The sequence below is a fragment of the Spodoptera frugiperda genome, unplaced genomic scaffold (assembly GCF_023101765.2).
Source record: "Spodoptera frugiperda isolate SF20-4 unplaced genomic scaffold, AGI-APGP_CSIRO_Sfru_2.0 Scaffold39, whole genome shotgun sequence".
NCBI classification, from domain to species: domain Eukaryota; kingdom Metazoa; phylum Arthropoda; class Insecta; order Lepidoptera; family Noctuidae; genus Spodoptera; species Spodoptera frugiperda.
In genome coordinates this window covers 31,318-54,634 of record NW_026095713.1, presented here as the reverse complement: position 1 = coordinate 54,634, position 23,317 = coordinate 31,318, and the positions used below count along the sequence as shown (strand labels likewise).

Here is a 23,317-nt window from a genome sequence, read left to right as displayed (position 1 = left end):
ATTTCTTTTTAACATAGAATTACAAAAAGTCGAGAAATTCAGTAAGTTAAGCCAACTTTAAAGTGTCATCTAAAAACGACACGAATGCACCGTAATCTTTTTCAACTTTGACTTACAATAAAGGCAATTTAAACCGTAAGTTTAAGTGGTAGAGTTTAAAATTCTTTTGTTAACGGGAAGAGGGTTAAATGTGGCTGCTCGAAGAACTGGCCTTCGCACAAGAGGAGCTTTTGAGTGCGAAGTCAGCGTCACTGAGACTTGAAACTAGTAGATTAACATGATTCATTTTTAACCGACTTCAAAAAAGTGGGGTGATCTTGTTTGCAAATGTAATCACGCAACGTCACGCCTTTTATCTCCGAATGGGTAGGCAGAGGTGCACATTATGGCACGAAATGCCGCTATACAATGTACATCCACTTTTCACCATTTGTGTTATAAGTCCCACGCAATAGGGGTGAAACTATTGCCATATAATTGGCACAATTCTATTTCTAATACTTTGTACTACCTGGGAATCGAAACCGAGACCCCTTGCCCGTGCAGTCGCACTAGCGACCACTCGACCAACGAGGCAGGAAATGTATTCACTCAGGTATTTATTTGGTTATTTGTTTGAATGAACAGTAATGATAATATGATGATTCTCATAGAAACTGATGGAATTTAAATATTACTGTAAAATGTCATATCTTTTTGCAATAAAACGTGTTATGTTATTTTGTATCTTTCAAAGGGTCTCTCAAAAATCTATTTGGATGTTCTCATAACTTTGATTTATTTAAACCTTTCAAAAATCTTACACTAAATTAATGAATGGACCCAATATTTATAAAATTTTCATTGACATTGTATTTATGTTTTAGTATCAATAAGAAAGAAACACAGATAGAAATATCCTAATGTGTTTCTTGATAGCTACAGAGACATAAAGCTAATATTATTTTGCTCAGATTTCGACGTAAACATGGATCATAACAAGATTTATTACGATATCATTTCTATACTTATTTGTTGTAGCAGTTTGTCAACGTTATTATATCATTAGCTTTTGGTCAAAATACCTGTATCGTTAACGTACGTTAATTAATTTAACGTTACACTAACAATACATTAGATATTTAGCTTCATTCTAGCTATTCAAATTAAATCTATAAGCGGCATGAAAACTAAAAATCTATTGTATTGTTAGTGTATCGTGGTTTTCCGCAAAATAACGCTCTTGTCTAGCTATAATATAAAAATAAGTCGGGTTTCCTTCCTGATGCTATAACTCTAGAACGCACGAACCGATTTCCATGGTTTTGCATTCATTGGACAGGTCTCGGATTTCTTAAGGTTTATAATAAAACAAATTCAAATAATTCAAAAGCTAAAATTCTGCCACAAGTAATTATTGTACGCGGACAAAGTCGCGGTTAACTGCTAGTTATATGTAATTTACTTTCATATTAATGTACTGAAAATGTAGTGGTGGCCGGAGGTTTAAGACTTCCGCTTCTCATGCACAAGGGTGCGGTTGAAGCCTACTACGCCATTTTCTAAAGTATCTCTTTTTATTGTACTGCCCGGTAAACGAGCAGACAGATAACCTGATGGTAAGAAATCGTCGCCGCCCATGGGCACCCGAAACCTCAGACCAGAAACTAGACAAGGTTTTCGTCAAACTGTTACGTGAGTAAGCCGATAACATAATAATTGATATAAACTTCTTTTCTTAGCACCGTTGTTTCAGATAAACTTGATATGTTAGAATGTTTTTCGTGGGTGTTTCCAAACATTTTGCGATAACTATACTCGTAAATTCTGTTACTCATGGTGACAGGTGAAAACAACCTTCATGGAAAGTAAGAGATTTGACGTCACAGCTTACTTGAAACTTTAGTTTGTCTGATTTTTCTCGAGAATTTGCGTGGGTTACCTTACATTTTTTGATTTCATATATTTTATGTGTTTTGCTACTTTTGGCGTGTAAATGAAATTAAAATTTATTTGGTATTTTCTGAGTTAAAAGGACGATGGGCTATGATTATTCAACTAAATAATGTTTGTTCAATAATTTGTAAGTTTATTACTTGAACATGAAATCGAGATGAGTATCTTATACGTAGCGGTTACCTAATTGTTGATAATTTTAGTCTGAATTTTGGCATATTAGTGTTGTTGTGTTTTTATTTGTATATTTGGGTGTTCCTGAAGACGACGTTCAAGTCAGCGGCAAGGTGCCAACTGTTATCAGAAAAATATAAAAAATCTGACATCACACTTTGTATATGTATTTCTTTGTCATAATACTTTATAATATAGGTAAAACAATAATAAGGTGTTGCATTATTTACATTAATATTACTAATTTGTAAACGACAAAATAAAATACAAATACCTAAAATGATTTAATGGAGCGTATTTATAATGTTCATTTCAAGATAATCGTCCCAAAATTTCCTTTTTATACTGTACAAAGTACTTTCTTCTCTATGCTGCACACCTTTAGAGCTTATTTTCCCTGTTCATTGATTTTTACAGCCTATTGTAATACGGCTAGGGAGAACACGGAAATGCTCTCACGACTAGTCTTAACGTATTGCCATTTCTATTGCGAATTTTCCTGACTTATGTCTTAAATGCTAATGCTTTTATGAGAATTCGTCTTGGATCGGATTTTAGTGAGCAATGTTCTTGCCAAATAGCTTCACTGCCTCATTTGTATCTATTTAACATGTAGCCCAATGGTTCAGGCCGAGGTATCTATTGGCTAATGACCAATGACAAGCAGCAAGAGGGACGGAGCTATGTAGGTTGTATAGCTCCATCCCTCTTGCACTGCTCAGTGATCGACCATTCTGACACAATTGTAATAGCAGACTAAGGCCCCAGGTCTATTACCACCATCGCGTGCTAAGCTGAGCTACGGACTACGTAGCGGGTTTACCGGGGCCCCGGTTAAAAAAGCAGGAATAGGAACAGGGTGGCTTTTAGTCAGCAAGAGTCTGACACTCCCTCTCGCCCCGCTCAAGACGGGAGAAGCCATTGGATGATTTTCGCACCTTTAAAAAAAGCAATCTACATAACTGTTTAATTTATACCTACATAGTATGTATCTGTATAATATATAGAACTCTCTGCAATACCTCATACTAATACCTCTCAGGTAACAATAAGCCGTTCTCTAATAACTTTAAGTTATGTTCCGCATAAGTCTCTGTTACGAGCTTGCAAAGGTATGAAATTTATTGTTACACTCAATTACCCAGTTTATACAGTGTCTTGTTTGAGAGGTTTTACTATGTTTTTAGATTACGTTTAAGAAAATATAACTATCTATTTATTTCGTTCTTTCTTTCTATGCTTTAAAAAAATCAACGTCACGCCTTTTATCCCCAAAGGGGTAGGCAAGGTGCTCATTACGACACGTAATGCCGCTATACAATGTACACCCACTTTTCACCATTTGTGTTTTAAGTCCCATGTAATAGGGGGCGAGCCTGTTGCAATAGATTGACGATAGACGTGTTATTCATACATACATAATTATATTATAAGCTGTGTTCAACATTGTTAAATTGGCCTGTTGGTGACAAACGATAGGTAAATAGTTAATAAAGGAGTAAAAATCTGTCTCTTTTACAAAATAAATATGAATTCCGTGCGTGATTGCTTTAGAAGCATCAAATAAAAAGTTTTTTTACTCAGAATCAATAATGCTGTTTTCAGCATCATCGATTTTGTACAGAAATTAGAAAATTCCAAGTCGCATTCTCTCAAAAGCAATGGACAATAAATAATTGGCAGTACACTGATCACAGACACTGATTTCAAAGTTATAGTACTGTAATATTTGGTTTACATAATTATTGTTAATGATTTATTTTATTAACTTTAAAATATAACTTATACATACTACTGTTGAGCTGCGTACCTACTACCTAGCGGGTTTACCCGGACGTAAAGCAGGAGTAGGAACGGGGTGGTTTTAAGTCAGTAAGAGTCTGACATTCCCTCTTACCTCGCCCATGGCGAGAGAAATCATTGAATGATTTGCTCCACTAAAAAAGAAAATACATACTACTGTTATTTTATTTGATTACCATTTAGTATTACGAAGTTTAGAAAACAACCAAATACGAAAACAAACAACTTTTTACTACGAAAAAGTAGTAAAGTTACAAAGCAAGAAAACAGTGATTCTGTATTAGCAATGAAAAACAAACTCATAAAAGTCGTCATAAAATATAACAAAAGTGATGGAGTATGAACGTCGTAAAGTTATCTTTAAGAAAAATATTAAAGTACCCAGATACAATAATTTCGGAATAAAATTGTTCAAAGGTCTTCTATGAAGATGACTTTGAATAACCCAGCAAAGATTTTATACCACTTTAATAAATGTTATTTATTTATAACAATGGATCAATAATCTTAAAAGTGTATATGTATTACTTTGAAACTGTAAAATCTTTTTAAGGTATAAATAATTTTAGCATTAAGGCAAATCTGTGATTTCGTTACACGCTGAGAATTTGTCAAAGTTACTTTCTTCAAAGAGTTTTGCAAAGATGTACGTATACAACAACAGATTTTCCATATTACGACGTCAAAACCATTGTAAAGCGGCATTACGTGCCGTAATGTGCACCTCTGCCTACCACTTCGGGGTAATTTTCCACCAAACAAATTTTACAACCATTTAAAATTTAAAACCATTACAAATTATACATCTAATCGCCGTACTCAGAGTCATTTAATGGTTATTCAACCCAGTCCTTAGCAATTGATTGCGGAACAAAATCGTTACTAAGGAATACTTTAAGTAATCACTAGCTACTTCCGAGCGGTTTCACCCGCTCTGCTCGACTCCTATTGGTCATAGCGTGATGTTTTATAGCCTATAGCCTCCTCGATAAATGGACTATCCAACACAAAAAGAATTATTCAATTCAGACCAGTAGTTCCTGAGATTAGCGCGTTCAAACAAACAAACAAACTCTTCAGCTTTATAATATTAGTATTAGTATAGATTAAATGTCTCTGTATGCCTTTAACAGGATCAGTTACCTTTTGGTGACACATTGGTACACATTCGATGTTTAAAAGGCTAATTGATCCAAGCGATATACAGATATGTTGAGATACATAATATGTGTTGTATACATATTCGGAATTAGCTAACTTAATCCATTAAATGATGTAACTCAGTATCGCAGAAAAATGTCGCTCAACCGTCGAATTATCCGTCCAGAAGTTTTTGAGTTAATCGTTTACGTGCTGACAGACGTAAAAGGGATTCCTTTTTTACAATATATCGCACACCTAGTAATATATTGGCACATTTACGGTTTTCATAGTTTACCTGACTTGTTTAGTTTTTAGTTAACTGACCAATGAACCATTGTTTTACGGTGGTGAGGGGGAAACTACAATAATGGTATAATGACACTTACGACATCTCTCGATGAATATGGAAATAAATAGATTAATATGCACTTTTAAACACGTACCTAAACCATATAAATTCAATTTCGCATTTTTTGCAGATGTGCCAATATATTACTAGGTGAGGGAAATGAGGATAGGTGTAGCTTACGCTTCCCCGTTTTGTAGCCCCTTATAATATAAACGTGTAAATTAAATTTAGTTAGAATGCTTGCCATAATTTTCCTTTCACTTGGTATCACGAGAAAAGCCGCGCTGAGCTTTCCTGAACATTATTCGAGGAAAATGTAATATGTTAACAATGTGAAATATTAACATTTCACCTAATCGTATTTTCTCACTGTACTTTGTAATACTAGCTTCTACCAGCGGTTTCGCCCGCGTTTCCGTGGGATAAAAAGTATCCTATCACCCAAGTCAGCTCATACCCTGTCTGTATATCAAATTTCATCGAAATCCATTCAGTAGTTTCAACGTGATTGACGGACAAACATTCAAACAAACAGACAAGCTTTCACATTTATAATATTAGTGTGTGTGTGTGTGTGTACAGGTTTGTGTGTGTGTGTGTGTGTGTGTGATGTGAAGTGTGATATTATTTCTAATGGGAAAAGTCCTATTGCCATGCACCTATTTAAATATGTTACCTATTTAAATATTCGAAAATCAACCCATTTTTTTTACTCAAACAACGAACTTGACACCTTATGTTCAGCAGTTTTACTTATATTTGCGTCTACTCAATAAAGTGGTAAATAGGAAATGTCGTTATGTTAATCACATTAACTACGCCCAGGGAATGACGGAGGCCCAATATCCATTAAAGCTCTTACTGAAGTTTTAACAACCAATTTGCTAAACCCATGTCAAGTTGGCGAAATTACTAATTAAACTGTGCATCGTTTCGAGAATTTTAATATAAAACTTGTGTATAATGTCCTAGAGGAAATGTGTTTGATAGATCAATAATAATAATGAATATTATCAGAGAGAGATTTTGAAGAACAACACATCATCCCTTTTTTAAGTGTGCGAGAGCCATGCTTCGGAACTAATGGGCCGGGTCGATCAGAGTAATACCACGGCCGCACAGAAAACCAACGTGAAACAACGCTTGTGTTGTGTGAGTAAGGTTATCGGAAGCCTAATTACCCAATCTTCGCAATCCCCGATGACCTAACAACCCTTAAATTCCTAACCCCCAAAAGAATAGCGCTCTTGTAACGCCTCTGGTGTTTTGAATAGTAATAATAATTTTACTTTAAATTTTCTGATTCCGTTGCCGATCCGAACAATATAAAAAAGTACATTTTAGTGCATGAAATTCCTAAGCATTTTTGAGCAGTACCGAATTTATATAAGTTTTATAGTCATGGGTTTTGTAGTAAAGAATACTTTCTCATCTTATACTTTATTTTTTAAGTGTAAATAAAGGTATTGTAGATTTTTTCCCTTAATGTGTCCCTAAGTGGCTGGCCATGTCCTATACATTTTTAATAAACTCGTTTAAGCGGAAATTAGACTTAACTTGACTGTTAAAGGTGAATAGGAAAATTGGTTTCCAGTAGAACATTTATACGCGGTTCCGTATGCTTTATAGAATATTTTATTTTTAAGAGATAACAGTCATGGGATATCAGACTTACCACTATTGTTTTTATGCACAAAATATCACGAATCGCTAATTATTTATTTGATACTTGTTGTACTTATATTTCTTTAATTATGCGTTTCATCCCATATCTTCTCCCGCCTTTGGTGAGGCGAGAGGGAGTATCAGACTCCTACAGACCAAAAACCACTCCTGCTACTCCTGCTTTTTGAGTCGGAGCCCCAGTAAACCCGCTAGATAGTCCGCAGTTCCAGTGAACTATCACTTGCAATGGTATAAGTATTGAACAATTATTTAAACCACTCCCGTGAAAAATAAGACATTCGAAACGGTACAAACATCAGAGGAAAGAAAAATAGCACCTAATAGCACATCGACGTAAAGTTTATAATGCAATGCTCAGTTACTCCACCAATGAATCAAGAAACATGTGAACGTCTTTCAGTAATTCGAAAACTGCGCAAGCAGGCGCCATTTTATGACGTCACGTGGAGAAATAAAGCGTATTTAAACTTTTAATAGGGACGAGTAAGGACAGATGGCTTTATAGGTGCAATACACTATAGTAAGGGCGAGTCGCCAACGCTGTAAATTTAATGTCATTAAGCTTATAATACATTAGAAAGTTAGATTTTACTCCTCAGATTTTTTTTTGTCAAATTTAGAAATACCTTTAACTGTCGAGTTTGCATGAAAAGATTGATGACTGTTGATGAAGCGAAAGAGGTGTGTAAAAATCGTAGCCATTGGCGTTCCAATGTCTCTGCCTACCACCATGGGAGACAGGCGTTAGTTCTGTATTATGTAGATTTTGTTTTGAACCATTATAGATCAGAATCTTACATCTTGTGTTTTACAGTTACAGCTCTTGCATGTTACTTAACAGCCGAAATTGTAGCAATAATGAAAACTAAAGTAAAACCACGATAATTAGTCGGTACTATATCCCTTTTACAAGACTTAGCCAATAGTCACCGTCATCCAAATACTTACCTATTTTATGAAAAGATGACGGACTAACTTTTTTTTTAATTTCCATACCCCGTCAACCGTCAATATATGCGGAAATTAAATAAATCCATATTAATACATTATACTACTGTGTAAGCATTTACTACTAATACATAATATTTATCTAATACTAGCAAACCCGGCGAACTCCGTTTCGCCACCAATGATTTTCCCTGCTTTCCTGCATTCCTCTTGCTTTTCCCGATTTTTTTTTTGCTATAAACCAAACGGAGCCCGAGACCTATCCAACGAATGCAGAACCGTGGATATCGGTTCGTGCGTTCTGGAGTTATAGCGTCAGGAAGGAAAACCCGACTTATTTTTATATAATAGATATACCTCTCGGATCCGACAGACAAACTACATATTATATAGTTTTGTCGGACTGTATACTAGTTTATAAGTTTATAACATGTACCTTTTAATAAAATAAATAAATAAGAATAAATAAATAAGTAATCGTATAACACAGTTTTTAGAAAATTGACGTACAAGATAAACATTATACTTCAAATATCTTTGTTGATTTTTCACTCTTGGAAAAGAGGTATCTACTGAGTGGAAAATGTGTGAGGTGGAGCAAAAGCACATAGTGGCTGGATTTTAATGGACTTTTCTGCGCTTGTTAACATAACAAGAAAAATAATTATCTTTTGCACTCTCTCTTATATTTAAAAAAGCTTAATGAAAGTTAATTGGAAAAACAACAGAAGATATTAAACATGTTTTCTCTTATAGACGAAACGTGACTTTCTGCTACACTCAGAGATATTTAATGATTATTTAAACTATTTCTTGGTAACGATTTTGTACTGAAAATAATTTCTAAGGAATGGCATAAGTAGCCATTAAATGACTCTGATATTGAAGCATTTCATCATTTGAACTTTAAACAATTAGGCGACTAGTAAAAACGTACCATAAATTTGTTTTCAATTTCTCCTTAAACGTTTAAACAGCCTTCTTGTAAGACATTAGTCGAATCATAAGTATTATTTACAATAATTCTGTCTAAATGTAAATCTGTGTAAATGTAAATCTGTGTAAATGTAAATCTGTATTTTAGGATAATATATCAATTTAGGTTAGACACCAATACTTATATTATCCCGCTGTGTTTGCAATCTTAATGATTATTAGGTAATTTTGATCATAACCCGCACATTACAAACACAATAAAAATGTAATAACTCCCAAATGCGCGTATTACTTTTATTCTAGTACTTAATTTAGTTAATAAGGTCAAACTTAGTGGTAGACACTTGATTTGATCAGAAAATTATATTTGCTTTGTACCTAAATAACGACGGAACCCAACAAAAAGGGTTAATTTGCGAACAATTTACAGCACGGCTTTGTGCGAAGAAATAAAATGAAATTGAACATTCTAACCGATTTGCTAATTGGACAATTGAAGAAATTAACCCCTTGTAAAGCACATTATAGCACATTTACGCTTTAACGTTTTCAGTGCTCACACAAAGAAGCATGTTTCTAAAAAAGGTCATAAAATACACCAAGCGGTTAGAGGATCCTAAAAATCCTTTATTGGGTCCAACTTTGAAGGGATTGTATTTATTTGGCCTCTGGCAAACTGGGGGCAAATTTCGAACGGTCGTTTACAATTTGATACATCTAACAACATTCTTTTTCGTAACAAGTCAATTTGTCGATCTTTATTTCGTCAGGCACGATATTAATAAAGTTTTGAACAATATGTCTCTTACTGTCCTCAGTGTTATTTGTCTAGCAAAATGTTTCTCCTACGTTTTTTGGCAGAGCGAATGGAGGAAGCTCGCACAGTCCATTTCTGAAGAAGAACTAAAAGAAATAAAAAACGGAGATCCTATAATCCTGAAGCATATGGAAGGCTATACGAAGTATACTAGGATTATAACATACATGTTTTGGACGATGGTACTTATAACAAATTTCCTTTTAATACTAACGCCCTTATTGAAGTACGTATCGTCGCATTCTTACCGAGAAGAGATAAGAATGGGAACCGAACCGTTGCCACAGATTCTGTGTTCTTGGTTTCCGTTTGATAACGAAAGGATGCCTGGATATTTGATAAGCGTAATTGTACACATCATTATGGGAAGTCAAGGTTCTGGAGTGCTAGCTGTGTACGATATGAACGCTGTTGCTATCATGTCTTATCTGAAAGGCCAGATGATTATACTAAGGGAGAAATGTAACAGCCTATTTGACGATGTAACTTCGACACAAGACGTGTTAGATAGGATCAAAGAGTGCCATAGACATCATAATGTCTTATTGAAGTAAGTGCTTCATAAGTTTTTATGGATCCGTTGTAAGTGCTTTACCCCGTTGATTGGATCGACGAAACTAATTTGGGAGTTCAGTTTCTTTATCTGAATTAAAAGTTTGAAGGCTTTACATTAGGTAGCCAAAATTAAGATCATCTTAAATTAATCTAGTTTGTTGGAGACTTGATTAAACTATAATGAAGTCTAATTATCATAATTTACGCTAAAATCTGCAATAACCAATAACCATATCTTTAAACGGTTAACGATTATAATTTTATAATAAGTTTCGTGAGACATACTAAATTAATTATCATTTATATCACTCACGTAAGCCGATAAAACGATTTTTTTTGAGGGGGGAAAATCATCCAATGACTTCTCCCGCCTTGGGCAAGGCGAGAGGGAGTGTCAGACTCTTACTGACTAAAAACCACCCCGTTCCTTCTCCTGCTTTTCGACCCGGAGCTCCGGTAAACCCGCTAGGTAGTCCGCAGCTCCGGATCAGTTCAAGCCATGCTAGAGGCTAATATTCACAGTAGCAGCGCGACAATCGTCGAGTCGTTTGTTGCGGAATGCTGCTCATGAATATGAGCAGTATTCCGCGCCTTGAAACTAGTCGAGTTACTCGTCAAACAGTTACGTGAGTAAGTCAATAACATATAATGAAGGTTAACGATTACTATTGAATAGGTTTATTTTACTTTATAACACGGTTGGCGACTGTGGTGTGATCCACAAATTGTTGTTTCGAGTCTGGGTGTCATGTGCTTGTGAAATTGTATGTTTGCAAATGCACCCACGACACAGGAGAAAATACAAGAGCGAGGCAATGTTTCTTAAAAAAATGGTGTTTAAATAAAGTATTTTATATTATAGGCACTCTTCAGTTTTCAACTCTCTGCTATCGCCCACCATGTTTGTTTATGTACTAATGTGCTCCATAACAATTTGCGGTAGCGTGGTGCAATTCAGTTCCGTGAGTAATTTATTTGACGTTAATTACTTAGCGTCGAAATTATATGGCTTCTAGTTTGAAATAATTAAAAATTGCTTAACCTTTCACTGCTTCGGATTAATTTAATTTTGATTTTTCATAAATTGAGTAGAACTTTTTATTATTACTTTTGTGAGACATACTAAATTAATTATTATGTTATAGGGTTACTCTCGTAACTGTTTGACGGCAACTAGTTCAAGCCATGCTAGACGTGGCGATTGTTGCGCTACTACTGAAAGTACGAAACTCGAGTCGCCAATATTAGCCGCGTCATGTGTCGCGGAATGCTGCTCATGAATATGAGTCTCTTACATGGTTTGAAACTAGTCGAGTTCCTCGTCAAACAGTTACGTGAATAAGCTGATAACATAATAATTGACTTGATATTATGCCGGGTACAGACTTACATAGTGTAACATGTAATGTAACAAAATTCCCATATTGTAGAAGCCATACGAGCATGTTCCGAGCACACTACCTGCGAACAGAGCATTACAACTCGTGCCACCCGCGTATTCGTTAGTTTTTTTGCTAAACGTAAAGAAGTATACAGGGGCCTTAGTCTGCTATTACAAATGTGTCAGAATGGTCGATCACTGAGCAGTGCAAGAGGGACGGAGCTATGTAGGTTGTATAGCTCCATCCCTCTTGCGAGTGTGATCGAAGCATAAGTGTGGACGGATTGTGTGTGTTGGACCGCGGAACGCGTGCTCTTGACAGACTAAGCTATGTTCACCGCGTGCAAGCTGGGGCCTTAGTCTGCTATTACAATGCTTAATCAGTGCGAGAGAGACGGAGCTATACAACTTACATAGCTCCGTCCCTCTAGCACTGCTCAGTGATCGACCATTCTGACACAATTGTAAGAGCAGACTAAGGCCCCTGGAAACAAATGCTCGCCCTGCGTTCGGTTTATTAAATGTTCCTTTCATGTTGTATTACATATTACAACACTTAAATATGTACCCGGCTTTTGATTCCATAATGAACACTGACGTATAATCATTATATGAGTTTACCTTAAAAAATAATATTTTACATATACAATTTTGTTTTTAGAAAGAAGCTACTGCCTCGCAAAAGCTTTGGGTGTTTCAGTACACGTCTGGTTTAATTTCACAACTGTTTTTGTACTGTTGGCATAGCAATGAAGTGACTCTTCATGTAAGTTATTAGTTTTTTTTTTTCGTAAAAGTAAGTAAGTAAAACATTTGTACAAGTAAATTACCATACTATCACTCTGTATCTTTCCTAGAGTCGTGGACTACCTAGCGGGTTTACCGGGGCTCCGGCTCGAATGGCAGAAGTAGGAACGCGGTGGTTTTTAGTCAGTAAGAGATTGACACTCCCTCTCGCCTCACCCAAGGAGGGAGAAGTCATTTGATGACTATCCCTCCTTAAAGAGTTATATGTACCGTATATAGGTGATTCACATTTTTACATTGTAAAAAATTATCACCAGTCCCTCTTTCATCAGAGCTCTATTATATGGAGTGTGTCGCTCAAGTCAATCACATTTTACAATTGCAGAGTAAGCTTGTTGACAGAGGAATCTACAGCAGTGATTGGTGGAAGAGCAACGTGCGTGTGCGCAAACAACTCTTGCTATTGGCTGGAAAACTAAATCATCCTCTGATATTAGATGCTGGTCCATACACTACGCTCTCTATACCTACTTTTATTGAAGTAAGTATTCAATATAATGTATCCCACAAAAACATTTCATGTTAAATGTTGCCAAGACGAGACCATATAGCTCGCACTGTCAAAAAGTAATCAGATCTAGTGTGGAGCCATGTATGTAGGCGTGCAAACTGTGGACGTAACTAGCGAGTCGGCCGCACGGTGATATGATATACGGTATGAAGGTTCAAAAATACGACGAACCGCTTCGAGAAAAGGTAGGTAGTGCCTTTGCGCTTCGCTTGGCTCGTTTTGGCGATAATCGCCAATCGCCATCGCCATCTCAAATGATGTGCTTCTAAACGCACTTATGACATAGTCAAGCGCAAGTGTGATGCGACGTTCTGCGTGAGCGGTCTAGAAGCGAACGCGAAGCGGTGCGGTGACTCGCGAATTCAACGCGATGCGGTGTGACGGCGGCTATGTTATACGTAATATACGTGCATGTGAATTGTTTCGTTTTGTTTCTGTTTCCGACATTATAAACAGCATCCCATGCAGCAACTCACTGCATCCCATGTGCTCAATGTATAGTATGTAGTGTGTATATGTAATGTGTAGTATGTACAGGTATTTCGATTTGTTGTTTTCGCGCCGCGCTGCAACGAATCGCCTTCGCGTCTCGATCGCTCATGCAGGACAACATTTTATACCTAAACTAGCGGACCCGACAGACGTTGTCCTGTCTACACGTCTTTAATTTGAAAATTTTAATCTTTTTTTTAATAAGCTAAAACATTCTGGACCTTTTTGGTGAAAATTGTTATTCAAATGTTATGACAATATCTAACGTCATTAATATTTGACACTGCGATGGTAGCGCCGTCTGTCGGATCCAATGTAAAACATTCCAAAATCAACAACTACTAATAAATTAAAAATTAATTAAAAAAACCTTGTCCAGCGGACAAAATTGTGAATCTAAACCATTCTCAGATCCCCTTGAAGACACACAAAAAATTTCATCGAAATCGGTTCAGTCGTTTAAGAGAAGTTCAGTGACATACACACTTACAGAAGAATTATATATATAAAGATAACAAAACAAATGACGTGTCTTCTTGTTTTTGCTTCCCGAGTCGATCACATTATGATAAAATATATACTCGGGAGCCAAGAAATGGAGCCAATAGAGATTAAGTTTTAATTTTTAGAACAATCTAACTTTAAAAAAATATGCGTTTTTCAACTAAATACTCCCATTTTGAATTTAATTAAATGCTTTGTATACAGCATACGTTACCAATTAACAAAATACTTGTATCTAAGTATATTTATAGTGGCTTCCTTGCCTCAAAGTGTATTTTGGATAAGTAACGTCTTTCGTATCCCGCATTAACTTTTTTAAATGTATCTTCTTTTTTTTCAGATCATGAAGGGCTCCTACAGTTTCTTCACTCTATTCTCTCAAATGCAAGAAAATTGAATTAACAATACAAACAATATTTATATTTAATTCATTGAAACACACAATTTATTTAATCTTATTGATGAATACATTTGCTTATTTAAATGCGAGGTGAACCGCTTAGCTATCAGTTTAAAACAATTAATTCTTGTTTGTTATTTTGTAATTTCATATTCCCAAATTTCGGGTCAACGTCACGTAGACTCGAGTAAATAAAATCTAAATTGTATTTATAGATAAACCACTGTATGTATTTATAAATAAATTTGTTCGTACAAGCAAGTCATTGTAATAAATGCAAGTGAAAACAACGAGTTTTTGATCCCTTAGTCTCTGCATGTTCAATTAAAGGTGATCTTAGTCGGATCTTTGCGACAAAATAAATCTATGCTAACAGAATTCTGTCCTCACTTACGGCTAGACGTTTATTCATTATTATTGTACAGTATATAATCAAACTAGCTTGTACCAGGGGCTTCGGCCGCGTTCCCGTGAGATAAAATCAATTCAAACCCAAATCAGCTCATATCCTGTCTGTATACCAAATTTCATCAAAATTCGTTCAGTAGTTTCAATGTGATTGACGGACAAATATCCAAACAAACTTATTTGCACTTTTATAATATTATAGCGTGATGATTTTAAAAACCTTTAAGAAAAGAGCGCAATACTTTGTCACCGTCCGCCAACGCACCTGTGACTCCTCTGGGACCTTAGTCTGCTATTACAATTGTGTCAGAATGGTCGATCACTGATCAGTGCGAGAGGGATGGAGCTATACAACCTTCATAGCTCCGTCCCTCTCGCACTGCTCAGTGATCGACCATTCTAACACAATTGTAACAACAAATTAAGGCGCCTGGTGTTACGGTTGTCCATGATCACTTGCTATCAAGTGACCTGTCTGCTCGTTTGCCCCCTATTCCATAAAAAATCATTCTTGTTAATATTATTATAAAATATGAGGTAAAGTTTCCAGAAACATGATCAAAGGTGGTAGATAAGCTTTGTAGTCAGAATTAATAGTACGCTAATTTCTAGAGGTACACCAAAAATAGGATTATATTTAGCTTTATGTCAGATTTTACTTCAAAAGAGAAACTAATAATTGTTTATGCTGAGTTTTATAACATATTTTAAGGATTTTAAAATTAAATATTCTACTGGACTCAAATACTTTTCATTGTAATGATTTAAATTAAACGCTATTTCATTTTAAATCGAATATATTTAACTGATTGTTGAAATGTGCAAATAAAGTTCACCTCTTATACTGTTTTAATTTCGCTATTCTAATACATTTTATAAGATAAATAATATTATTTATCACCAAAATCATGCTTTCTTTTACTTAATAGTAATGCTTAAGTACATGCAATAGAGTAGATGACTCATTTTTATTTTAATGTCTGCTAATTTGAAATATTAGACACTAACTTTGATTCGTTTTATCTAAGTATTGTTATCCTATATGACAAAATAAAAAAATACGTGTATATTTTTTCATTACCTAACTGACGGACTAAATAGATTTTTAATTATCATACCCCGTCATCATTCCTATTATGTTACTTCCAATCAAACACAAACGTCAAAACAAAATCAAACATAATAGGTACCAGTCGCACTAATAACACATTAAAACACGGATTCATAACAAAAATAAACAAAGAAAACACATTTTCTGACAGGTCTCCATCAGATTGACGTGAAAAAGCAACAATTACCTTGCCATATTCGTGAAAATGGTACAATTTGTGAAACCCAAATAGTCAGTTGTCACTGTGCAAAAAAAAATGGCTATTTAACAAACAACCTACTGTTTTGTATGCTAAGTACCAATTTGTTTTGTGTATTGTGACATCTGTCCGCCCATTATTTACACTCTGTTTATTCGTTCGTATGATTGTTTGTTCATCATTCTTATTTGCCTAAATGCTGAAAACATGAATGTATTATAAGCAAAATAGGTATTTATAAAATTATTGTGTAAACTCTATAAATTGTGTATGAATAGTTGGAATTAGTTTTATTTGCAAGTTAAATGATATTCTAATTAATCGAATAGTAACAAGTCGTAATTTCTATTTAGTATCGTTTTCCATTTATTCACATCATTTTCCTTAAATTTTAATTATTATATATTTTTTAGATTTGCATGCCTCCTGGTAAAATATGGTAGAGCTCGCAATGTAACTAAACACCACATTTTCTTGTATAACCCATTTTTACAAATAAACTCTATTTATCTCTTTTTCTCCATATTTACCGGTTAATATTTTTCTTATTCATATACTAATGTAATCCAAAAACCATAGTATTATTAAGGAAAAAATTTACCCACAAATTGAGTGAAAAGCACTCTCAACTCTCAAGTTAATAAATGATAAATGATAAATGATAAATGATATTTATTTTGCAAATAGGTTATAAAATAACACTTTTACACGTCAATCTCTTAAATAACTAGATGAGGCCGGCATTTCCTATCTGACTACTCTGAGAAGAAATGCCGAAACAAACTCAGAGGTCATAGTCTCTTTTAAAGTCCAGATAAAATCAATTAAAGATGTCGGAGAACCGAGTAAGTTGATTCTGTAGTGGTTTTTTGAGGAAAGAACCACAACAGTTTGAGCGGACCTGTTCAGATGGCAGCACGCATGTGTCAGTATTACAATCAGCTCAGCTGACGGCTGATGCTATTGAAAATGAAAATGTAACTTTACGCTACGCAATATACAAAATAAAACAAGCATATCTGATATCGAACCCAAAATCTTGTAATTTTTAAACTGTGCTTCTGTTCCAGAAAGCCTTTGTCCACTTCGTATCTGATTTAATGTTCGTTGAATGACTACTGATTTTGTGTAAATGCGACTAGCCGGAAGGTCCTTGGTAAAGACCCATTGCTCAATCCTTTGTAAGAGTGAATTCGTCCGATCATAGCAGGATATTTAGTTCAGTTCGTGTTAAATGTCCTGTATGCTAGAGTTAGTCAAATAGAATCAATGATTGCTTGGCCAAAGTTGTGTAATACATAAAGGACGGTGCTGCGGACAACGTAAAAAGTTACCGGGGCTCCGGCTCAAAGCAGGAGAAGGAACGGGATGGTTTTTAGTCAGTAAGAGTCTGAAACCCAGGGCGAAGACACTAATATTTTTTCCAACTGTTTCCAATTCTAAGCTTACAAGTTCAGTTCCAATTCTAAGCTCTAAATCGAGTAGGCAACTTATTGCTTTTAAATTTTCGTCCACAGTAACATTTTACACAGGTACCTTTACCCTTCTACCCCGAATATAAAACGTGATCAAGCGTTGATCTTGCTATTAATTTGAACAATCAGGCACAATTAAACTACTTTTAAGTTCAGTAGCATCGATTACCAAATTAAAACTTCATTTGTTTAAAACAACCTTGTCAGTATTATTTGCAACGGTTGCAATAAGAAAGCGGATAACTTATCTCTTGGTATAGATTAAACTTTAGCTTTAAAATAAACGGTGTAAGAAGAAACTTAATTAATTTTGCACTTCCTAAGTGGTAGTCGTTCATTATTGTCTTGCAGTTGAGAAATCTGTGATGTAACTGCATAAAGGTTTTGTGACTTACTGATCATTGATTTACGAGTGTTATTGTTTTAAGTGATTTACTCGCGCACTCAGAGTCATTTAATGGTTACTTAACCCAGTCCTTAGCAATTATTTTACATACAAAATCGTTACTAAAGAATAGTTTAAGTAAGCATTAAATGACTCTGAGTGTGGCAGTTAATTTGTTAATTTCTGCTCAAATTCTATGTCTATTGAGAATGAAGCTCGCCCCCTATAACACAGGTAACATGATCTACTTTTTTTGGGGGATAAAATCATAATATGGTAATGGTTTCTAATGATTTGGGTAAGACGAGAGGGGGTGTGATACTTTTTACCACTACCTTGTTCCTACTCCTGCTTTTCCGCAACCCTGGCAATCCGACAGGGCATCCCAGGCATGATATAACATTTTGCTACTTAAAAAAATCTTGAAATATCATAGCAGTATATGTAGCACTCGATACTGACAAAACTACACTATAAATAAGTCAAACTCAGTAACGGAACACTTATTTATTTTTAACAAACATTACATTATTTTTGCATAAGGAACAATATCTTGACAAAACATTAAAACTTGAATTTGTACGACAAAACATGAATCTTCAATTTCTACTTTACTTCAATGTGTCGATGATCGATCAACTTCGTTAATTTTTAAGATACAAGTTTTACTTTTAATAATTCCTTTAATTCTTGCACACCAGGCAAGTTTCTCTTGATGTAGAAGTCTTGTTTTGAACATCTCTCAAACCAGGCAGACAATTTGGGATACCTGGAAAAGATAATGATACAACTTGATACCAAAAAGATTGTTGAAGATTATGAAAATAATATGTTTTTAGCGTTTTTTTTTATGATATTTTTCGAATGACTGGTCTAACATCAAATTACTTACTAATTCAATGTAAATTGTAACATGCTGTATGGTTTTGCTTTCATAATTATACAATGCTAATTTACATAGCTATGGCAGTAGTGTTACTATTGTAAAGAAAACCAGAACAGAGAATTGGTTTCAGTAAAAAAAAAATGGAGAAATGCACAACAATATTCTTTTACTAAAACTCAACTGTCACTGTTTCCTCAATGCTTCAATATGAACCGACTTAAAAATATATATACACAAACACACATAAAAATGATGCCAAAAATATGATAAAAAAAAATATTACTAATTTTGTTCGTATTTCGATTTCATTACCAATCGGTATATACAGTTAAAATATTTTACAAATAAAGTGTGTTAACAATGTTCACAATCAAAAATGATACTTACAGTGTTTGATCTATGGGCAAAATTTCATTGAGAGAGCTGACATTGGAAACACAGCAAATGTCAGCCAATGTCATCGACTCTCCTGCAAGCCAGGGTCCAGAGAAGAATTTCTCCATAAATTCATAACCTTCTTTTATTTTGTCCAGATTCTCTTGCCTGAATGCCGTCTCACCATTGTATAAAATTGGTACCTGCGAATTTAAACTGATTATAGTGTGAATAAGAAATAATCTTTTTGAATACTAATCGCCATAATCAAAGTCATTTAATGGTTACATTTTTTTTAAGGGGCAAAATCATCAAATGTCTTCTCCCACCTTGGACGAGGCGAGAGGGAGTCAGGCTCTTACTGACTAAAAACTACACCGTTCCTACTCCTACTTTTCGAGCCGGAGCCCCGGTAAACCCGCTAGGTAGTCCGCAGCTCCGGAATTAATAACTACTTAATATTATACAAATATTATGATAAATAAAAACCTAGTCTTTAGCAATCGTTTTCGATACAAAATGGTTACTACGGAATAGTTTTAATAAATTAAATATTAAATGTCTCTGAGTAGGGCAGTAAGTGATTACAAGGCATGTAGCTTAATTTTAGAATGTCAGTCTATGTAATATTCCTAATAAATAATTAAATAAATAGTAGTAATAGTGAATCACTACATAGCATAAAACAAAGTTGCTTTCTCTGTCCCTAACTTAGCTTAGCTTAAATCTTCAAAACTACGCAACGGATTTCGATGCGGTTTTTTTAAATAGATATAGTGATTCAAGAGGATAGTTTATTACTAGTATGTATAATAGATGCGTAATATATCATCATTGCACCCATGCGAAGCTGGGGCAGGTCACTAGTAGTCAATAAATAAATAGTTTTAAAAGTTAATATGTTACAACTTACCATAGTAGTTTTCAATGCTGCGAAGAGAACGCCGTTATCAAAATGTAACCTCTGGTCTACAATGGCCCGTTTTTTAGGGTCCTTAGGATAGAGGGAATCATCTTTTGCGTATTGGTTGACTAAATAGGTCACGATTGCGTGGCTGAAATAAAACATTATATTATAGAATTAATGGAGAAACTAAATTAATGAGGTAGGCCATTGGTCGAAGTGCGACTGCTGGACAAGGGGTCTCGGGTTCGATTCCAGAGTCCGGCTAAAGTATTACTGGAGTTTTTTCGGTGTTTCGATTTTTTTTTTCAGTAGTAGCACGGAGTCTGGAATTGTGGCTAGTATATAAAGTGTAGGTAATATAGACTGACCCTATTACATGGGACTTATAACACAAATGGTAAAATGTGGGTGTACATTGTACAGTGCCATTACGTGCCGTATTGTGCAAATGCACCTCTACCTACCCCTTCGGGAATTAAAGGCGTAACGTTGTTTGTTTGAAGAAACTAAATCAAAAGGCGAGCAGGCAACGCAAAGGGCGCTAACGTAGTCTTAGCTACCCTTACATTGATAAGTTGCTTTATCTTATCAATAACAAATAAATCTAGTTATTTTATAAAAAAATAATATTATTTACGGTATACATTCAGGCCTGTTTATACTTATAATTGTAGTGATTTTATTGTATAGTTGTATGTATTCGAATTAAACAAAAATACTTAATCTTACCTGTCCCAGATTACGAAATCACCATCTTTCAACGTCGGAATTGTATGCTGTGGGTTCATCTGAAATTGTAAATATTTTGGCATAAAAATCTGTATTTTAGCAGTACTATTAACATCAATCTGAGGACGGAATAATTAACTCTTCCATATTTTTATTTATTTTCATCAAATCATTGTAACATCTTATTTGATTTTTTTTAATTCTATTCTATAAATAAAAATAATAATTATGGCTTTAGTTACCTTCAAGTATTCCTCGCTAAAGTGTTCGCGTTGAATCAAGTTCATGTGAATGTATTCAACATCTTTAATGCCCAACAGCTCAAGCACCATGAACACGGACCGACAAGGCCCACTAGTGTCCCTCTTGTAAACTTTCATACCCATTGTGCAACTGAAATATATGGATGATGAAGAGGTATGAAAGTTAGAAGTGATAATCTACGCTGATGAAGTCGTCTAGTATCAGCTAAGTACTTATAAAAAATACAAAAGTATAGTAAAATTACGAAAAATTAAATTGAATATTTGTTTTTTGAACACAAATAAAATAAACAACTGTACCGGTCAAAAGTAGAACTTGACAATAATGATAGTACGAGTATGAGTGGAGAAATTCACACGTCTTCGTAGTTATGTGTCACGATTGACACTGCAAACAAATCAGTGTTTCAACGCCTCTAGCACTGATAGTGGCAGCGAAACAGACATAACAAACCAAGGACATTTTTTATATGTTCCTGCCCGCGGCTTTGCATTCCCCTGGTATCACAAGTAGCCTTTGTGTTATTCCAGACCATAATCTACCCCTGTTCCAAATTTCATACCGATCTCTTCAGCCATTTTGACGTGATTGAATAACAAACATACAAAGACACATAATATTTCACGTTTATAATATTAGTTTTTTTAGGGTATAAGCCAGGACCTGAGAATTCATCTACTGGACCTCAGAACTAATTTTGTAGGAAATACGTCGAATTCAAACTCACCCTTTATAATAATCTTATATTATTCATTTTGAAACAAAATACTTAGTTTATGTTTCTGCGAATAAATATTCAACGTCTATATTTAAACTGGTTTTTTATTCGTATTTATTTGAACCGGCTGATTGCGACCGGTGACTTTTAACACATAATTAAAAACAGGCTATACTGGTGTATAAAAATTGATGTGTGACATAATTTTCTAGTATTCCTGCTTTTTCAGACAACATTTACTTCGATACTGTATTCTCGTAGATTAGCCAAAATAATTAAAAAAATATCTAAGAATCAAGAGTATTAAACTACCGATTGATGAAACGTATTAATCGATCTCGATATTCGATAAAAATTTTGCATTAAGACCAAACTATAAATTTCGACTATGCCTATATTTTACAGCGAAAATAAAATCAGAGGGTCGGCCTTCAGAAGAATTTTTAGAGACCAACACAAACACCACTATTCTTTCACCGCACTTTATTAGTATTTCTTCCTTGTCCTACTAAGGGCCCTGGACGTCAAATTGACGCAGAACCTAATTAAGGTAACAAAACTATAGCGCGGTCTTTCTTGATTTTAACGCCATCTAGACAGCGCAGCGAGAACTCAAAATAATAAAAATATTTTTTTATAGATGTTGATCGCACTATGATTCCGTTACCGCTCTGAACAAATATTATTTAAAGAAAAAATATACTCACTAGCTGTAGGGACTGTATATAGTATGAAAAATACACTTTTTCCTTAATTGAATGATTGATAGTAAATTGCAAATCACTCTTGTACCGGTAATGTTATCAACACGTAGAGATCGGAAACTGATCTCTCCCCAACTAATCTTTTTTATCGAGTTGTATTACATATATTGTGCAATACTTGTTCGACGTGTTATGCTAATTTTAATAATGGTTGGCCCGTAGTTTTGGTTTGACAACTGTATAAAAAATATTATTTAAGTCTGACTGCCAATAGAAAAGTGTTGAAGGAAAATCCTCCGCTGACGTCGGTCACCGGTGACCCCCGTGGCGTTTAAAGTGGGTAGTAGGTTTTTCTTTTTTTTGTTGAATTTCGATTTTCACTGATAAAATAATTATGTTGATGTTAATAGGGTAGATGATTAATTTTTATTTGAATGTCTGTCTTGTAGATTATTTTAAAATGTTAGACATGTATTTTTTATTTTCTAACGAAAACAAATACTTACCTACCTTTGAAGACTTTCTAGGTAGATTTTACACGTAAAAATGCTATTACATTAGTATTTGCTCCAATTTCTCCTTTGATTCGTTTTATCTAAGTATTGTTATCTTATATATTTTTTCATTACCTAACTGACGGACTACAATGATTTTTTATTTTCATACCCCGTCATCATCCCTGTTGTATTTGTAACATATGTATGTATTTTCAGAT

General features: G+C 34.6%; 2 protein-coding genes across 3 annotated transcripts; one reads left to right on the top strand and one right to left on the bottom strand.

The window, feature by feature from the left end:
• The first annotated feature begins 8,676 nt into the window (after window positions 1–8,676).
• Window positions 8,677–15,191, top strand: LOC118277769 (odorant receptor 82a). Its single transcript, XM_035596675.2, has 5 exons — window positions 8,677–10,341; window positions 11,209–11,308; window positions 12,389–12,493; window positions 12,860–13,015; window positions 14,382–15,191. The coding sequence occupies exons 1-5, from the start codon at window positions 9,545–9,547 to the stop codon at window positions 14,436–14,438; spliced, it is 1,215 nt and encodes a 404-aa protein (XP_035452568.1). The 5' UTR covers window positions 8,677–9,544; the 3' UTR covers window positions 14,439–15,191.
• A 3,320-nt stretch (window positions 15,192–18,511) lies between these two features.
• On the bottom strand, window positions 18,512–22,769 carry LOC118277778 (glutathione S-transferase 1). Of its 2 annotated transcripts, none has more exons than XM_035596681.2 (6): window positions 22,606–22,769; window positions 21,159–21,309; window positions 20,917–20,975; window positions 20,194–20,335; window positions 19,293–19,483; window positions 18,512–18,788 (listed from the first exon to the last, which is right to left on the bottom strand). In XM_035596681.2, exons 2-6 carry the CDS (start codon window positions 21,300–21,302, stop codon window positions 18,671–18,673), a joined length of 654 nt encoding a protein of 217 aa, XP_035452574.1. In that variant the 5' UTR covers window positions 21,303–21,309; window positions 22,606–22,769; the 3' UTR covers window positions 18,512–18,670. The 2 variants fall into 2 exon arrangements, with proteins under 2 accessions (XP_035452574.1, XP_035452575.1); XM_035596682.2 differs by lacking the exon at window positions 22,606–22,769 and adding an exon at window positions 21,480–21,629.
• Between the last annotated feature and the right edge of the window lie 548 nt (window positions 22,770–23,317).

Bases quoted from the DNA above. Each gene is read 5' to 3' on its own strand.
- LOC118277769 (XM_035596675.2), top strand. From the start codon at position 9,545: ATGTTTCTAAAAAAGGTCATAAAATACACCAAGCGGTTAGAGGATCCT. The intron at 11,309-12,388 runs GTGAGTAATTTA...TTTTGTTTTTAG, and splicing joins GCGTGGTGCAATTCAGTTCC to AAAGAAGCTACTGCCTCGCA. The intron at 12,494-12,859 runs GTAAGTTATTAG...TTACAATTGCAG, and splicing joins GCAATGAAGTGACTCTTCAT to AGTAAGCTTGTTGACAGAGG.
- LOC118277778 (XM_035596681.2), bottom strand. From the start codon at position 21,302: ATGGGTATGAAAGTTTACAAGAGGGACACTAGTGGGCCTTGTCGGTCC. The intron at 20,336-20,916 runs GTAAGATTAAGT...GTTTTATTTCAG, and splicing joins GATTTCGTAATCTGGGACAG to CCACGCAATCGTGACCTATT. The intron at 19,484-20,193 runs GTAAGTTGTAAC...TTAAATTCGCAG, and splicing joins CAGCATTGAAAACTACTATG to GTACCAATTTTATACAATGG.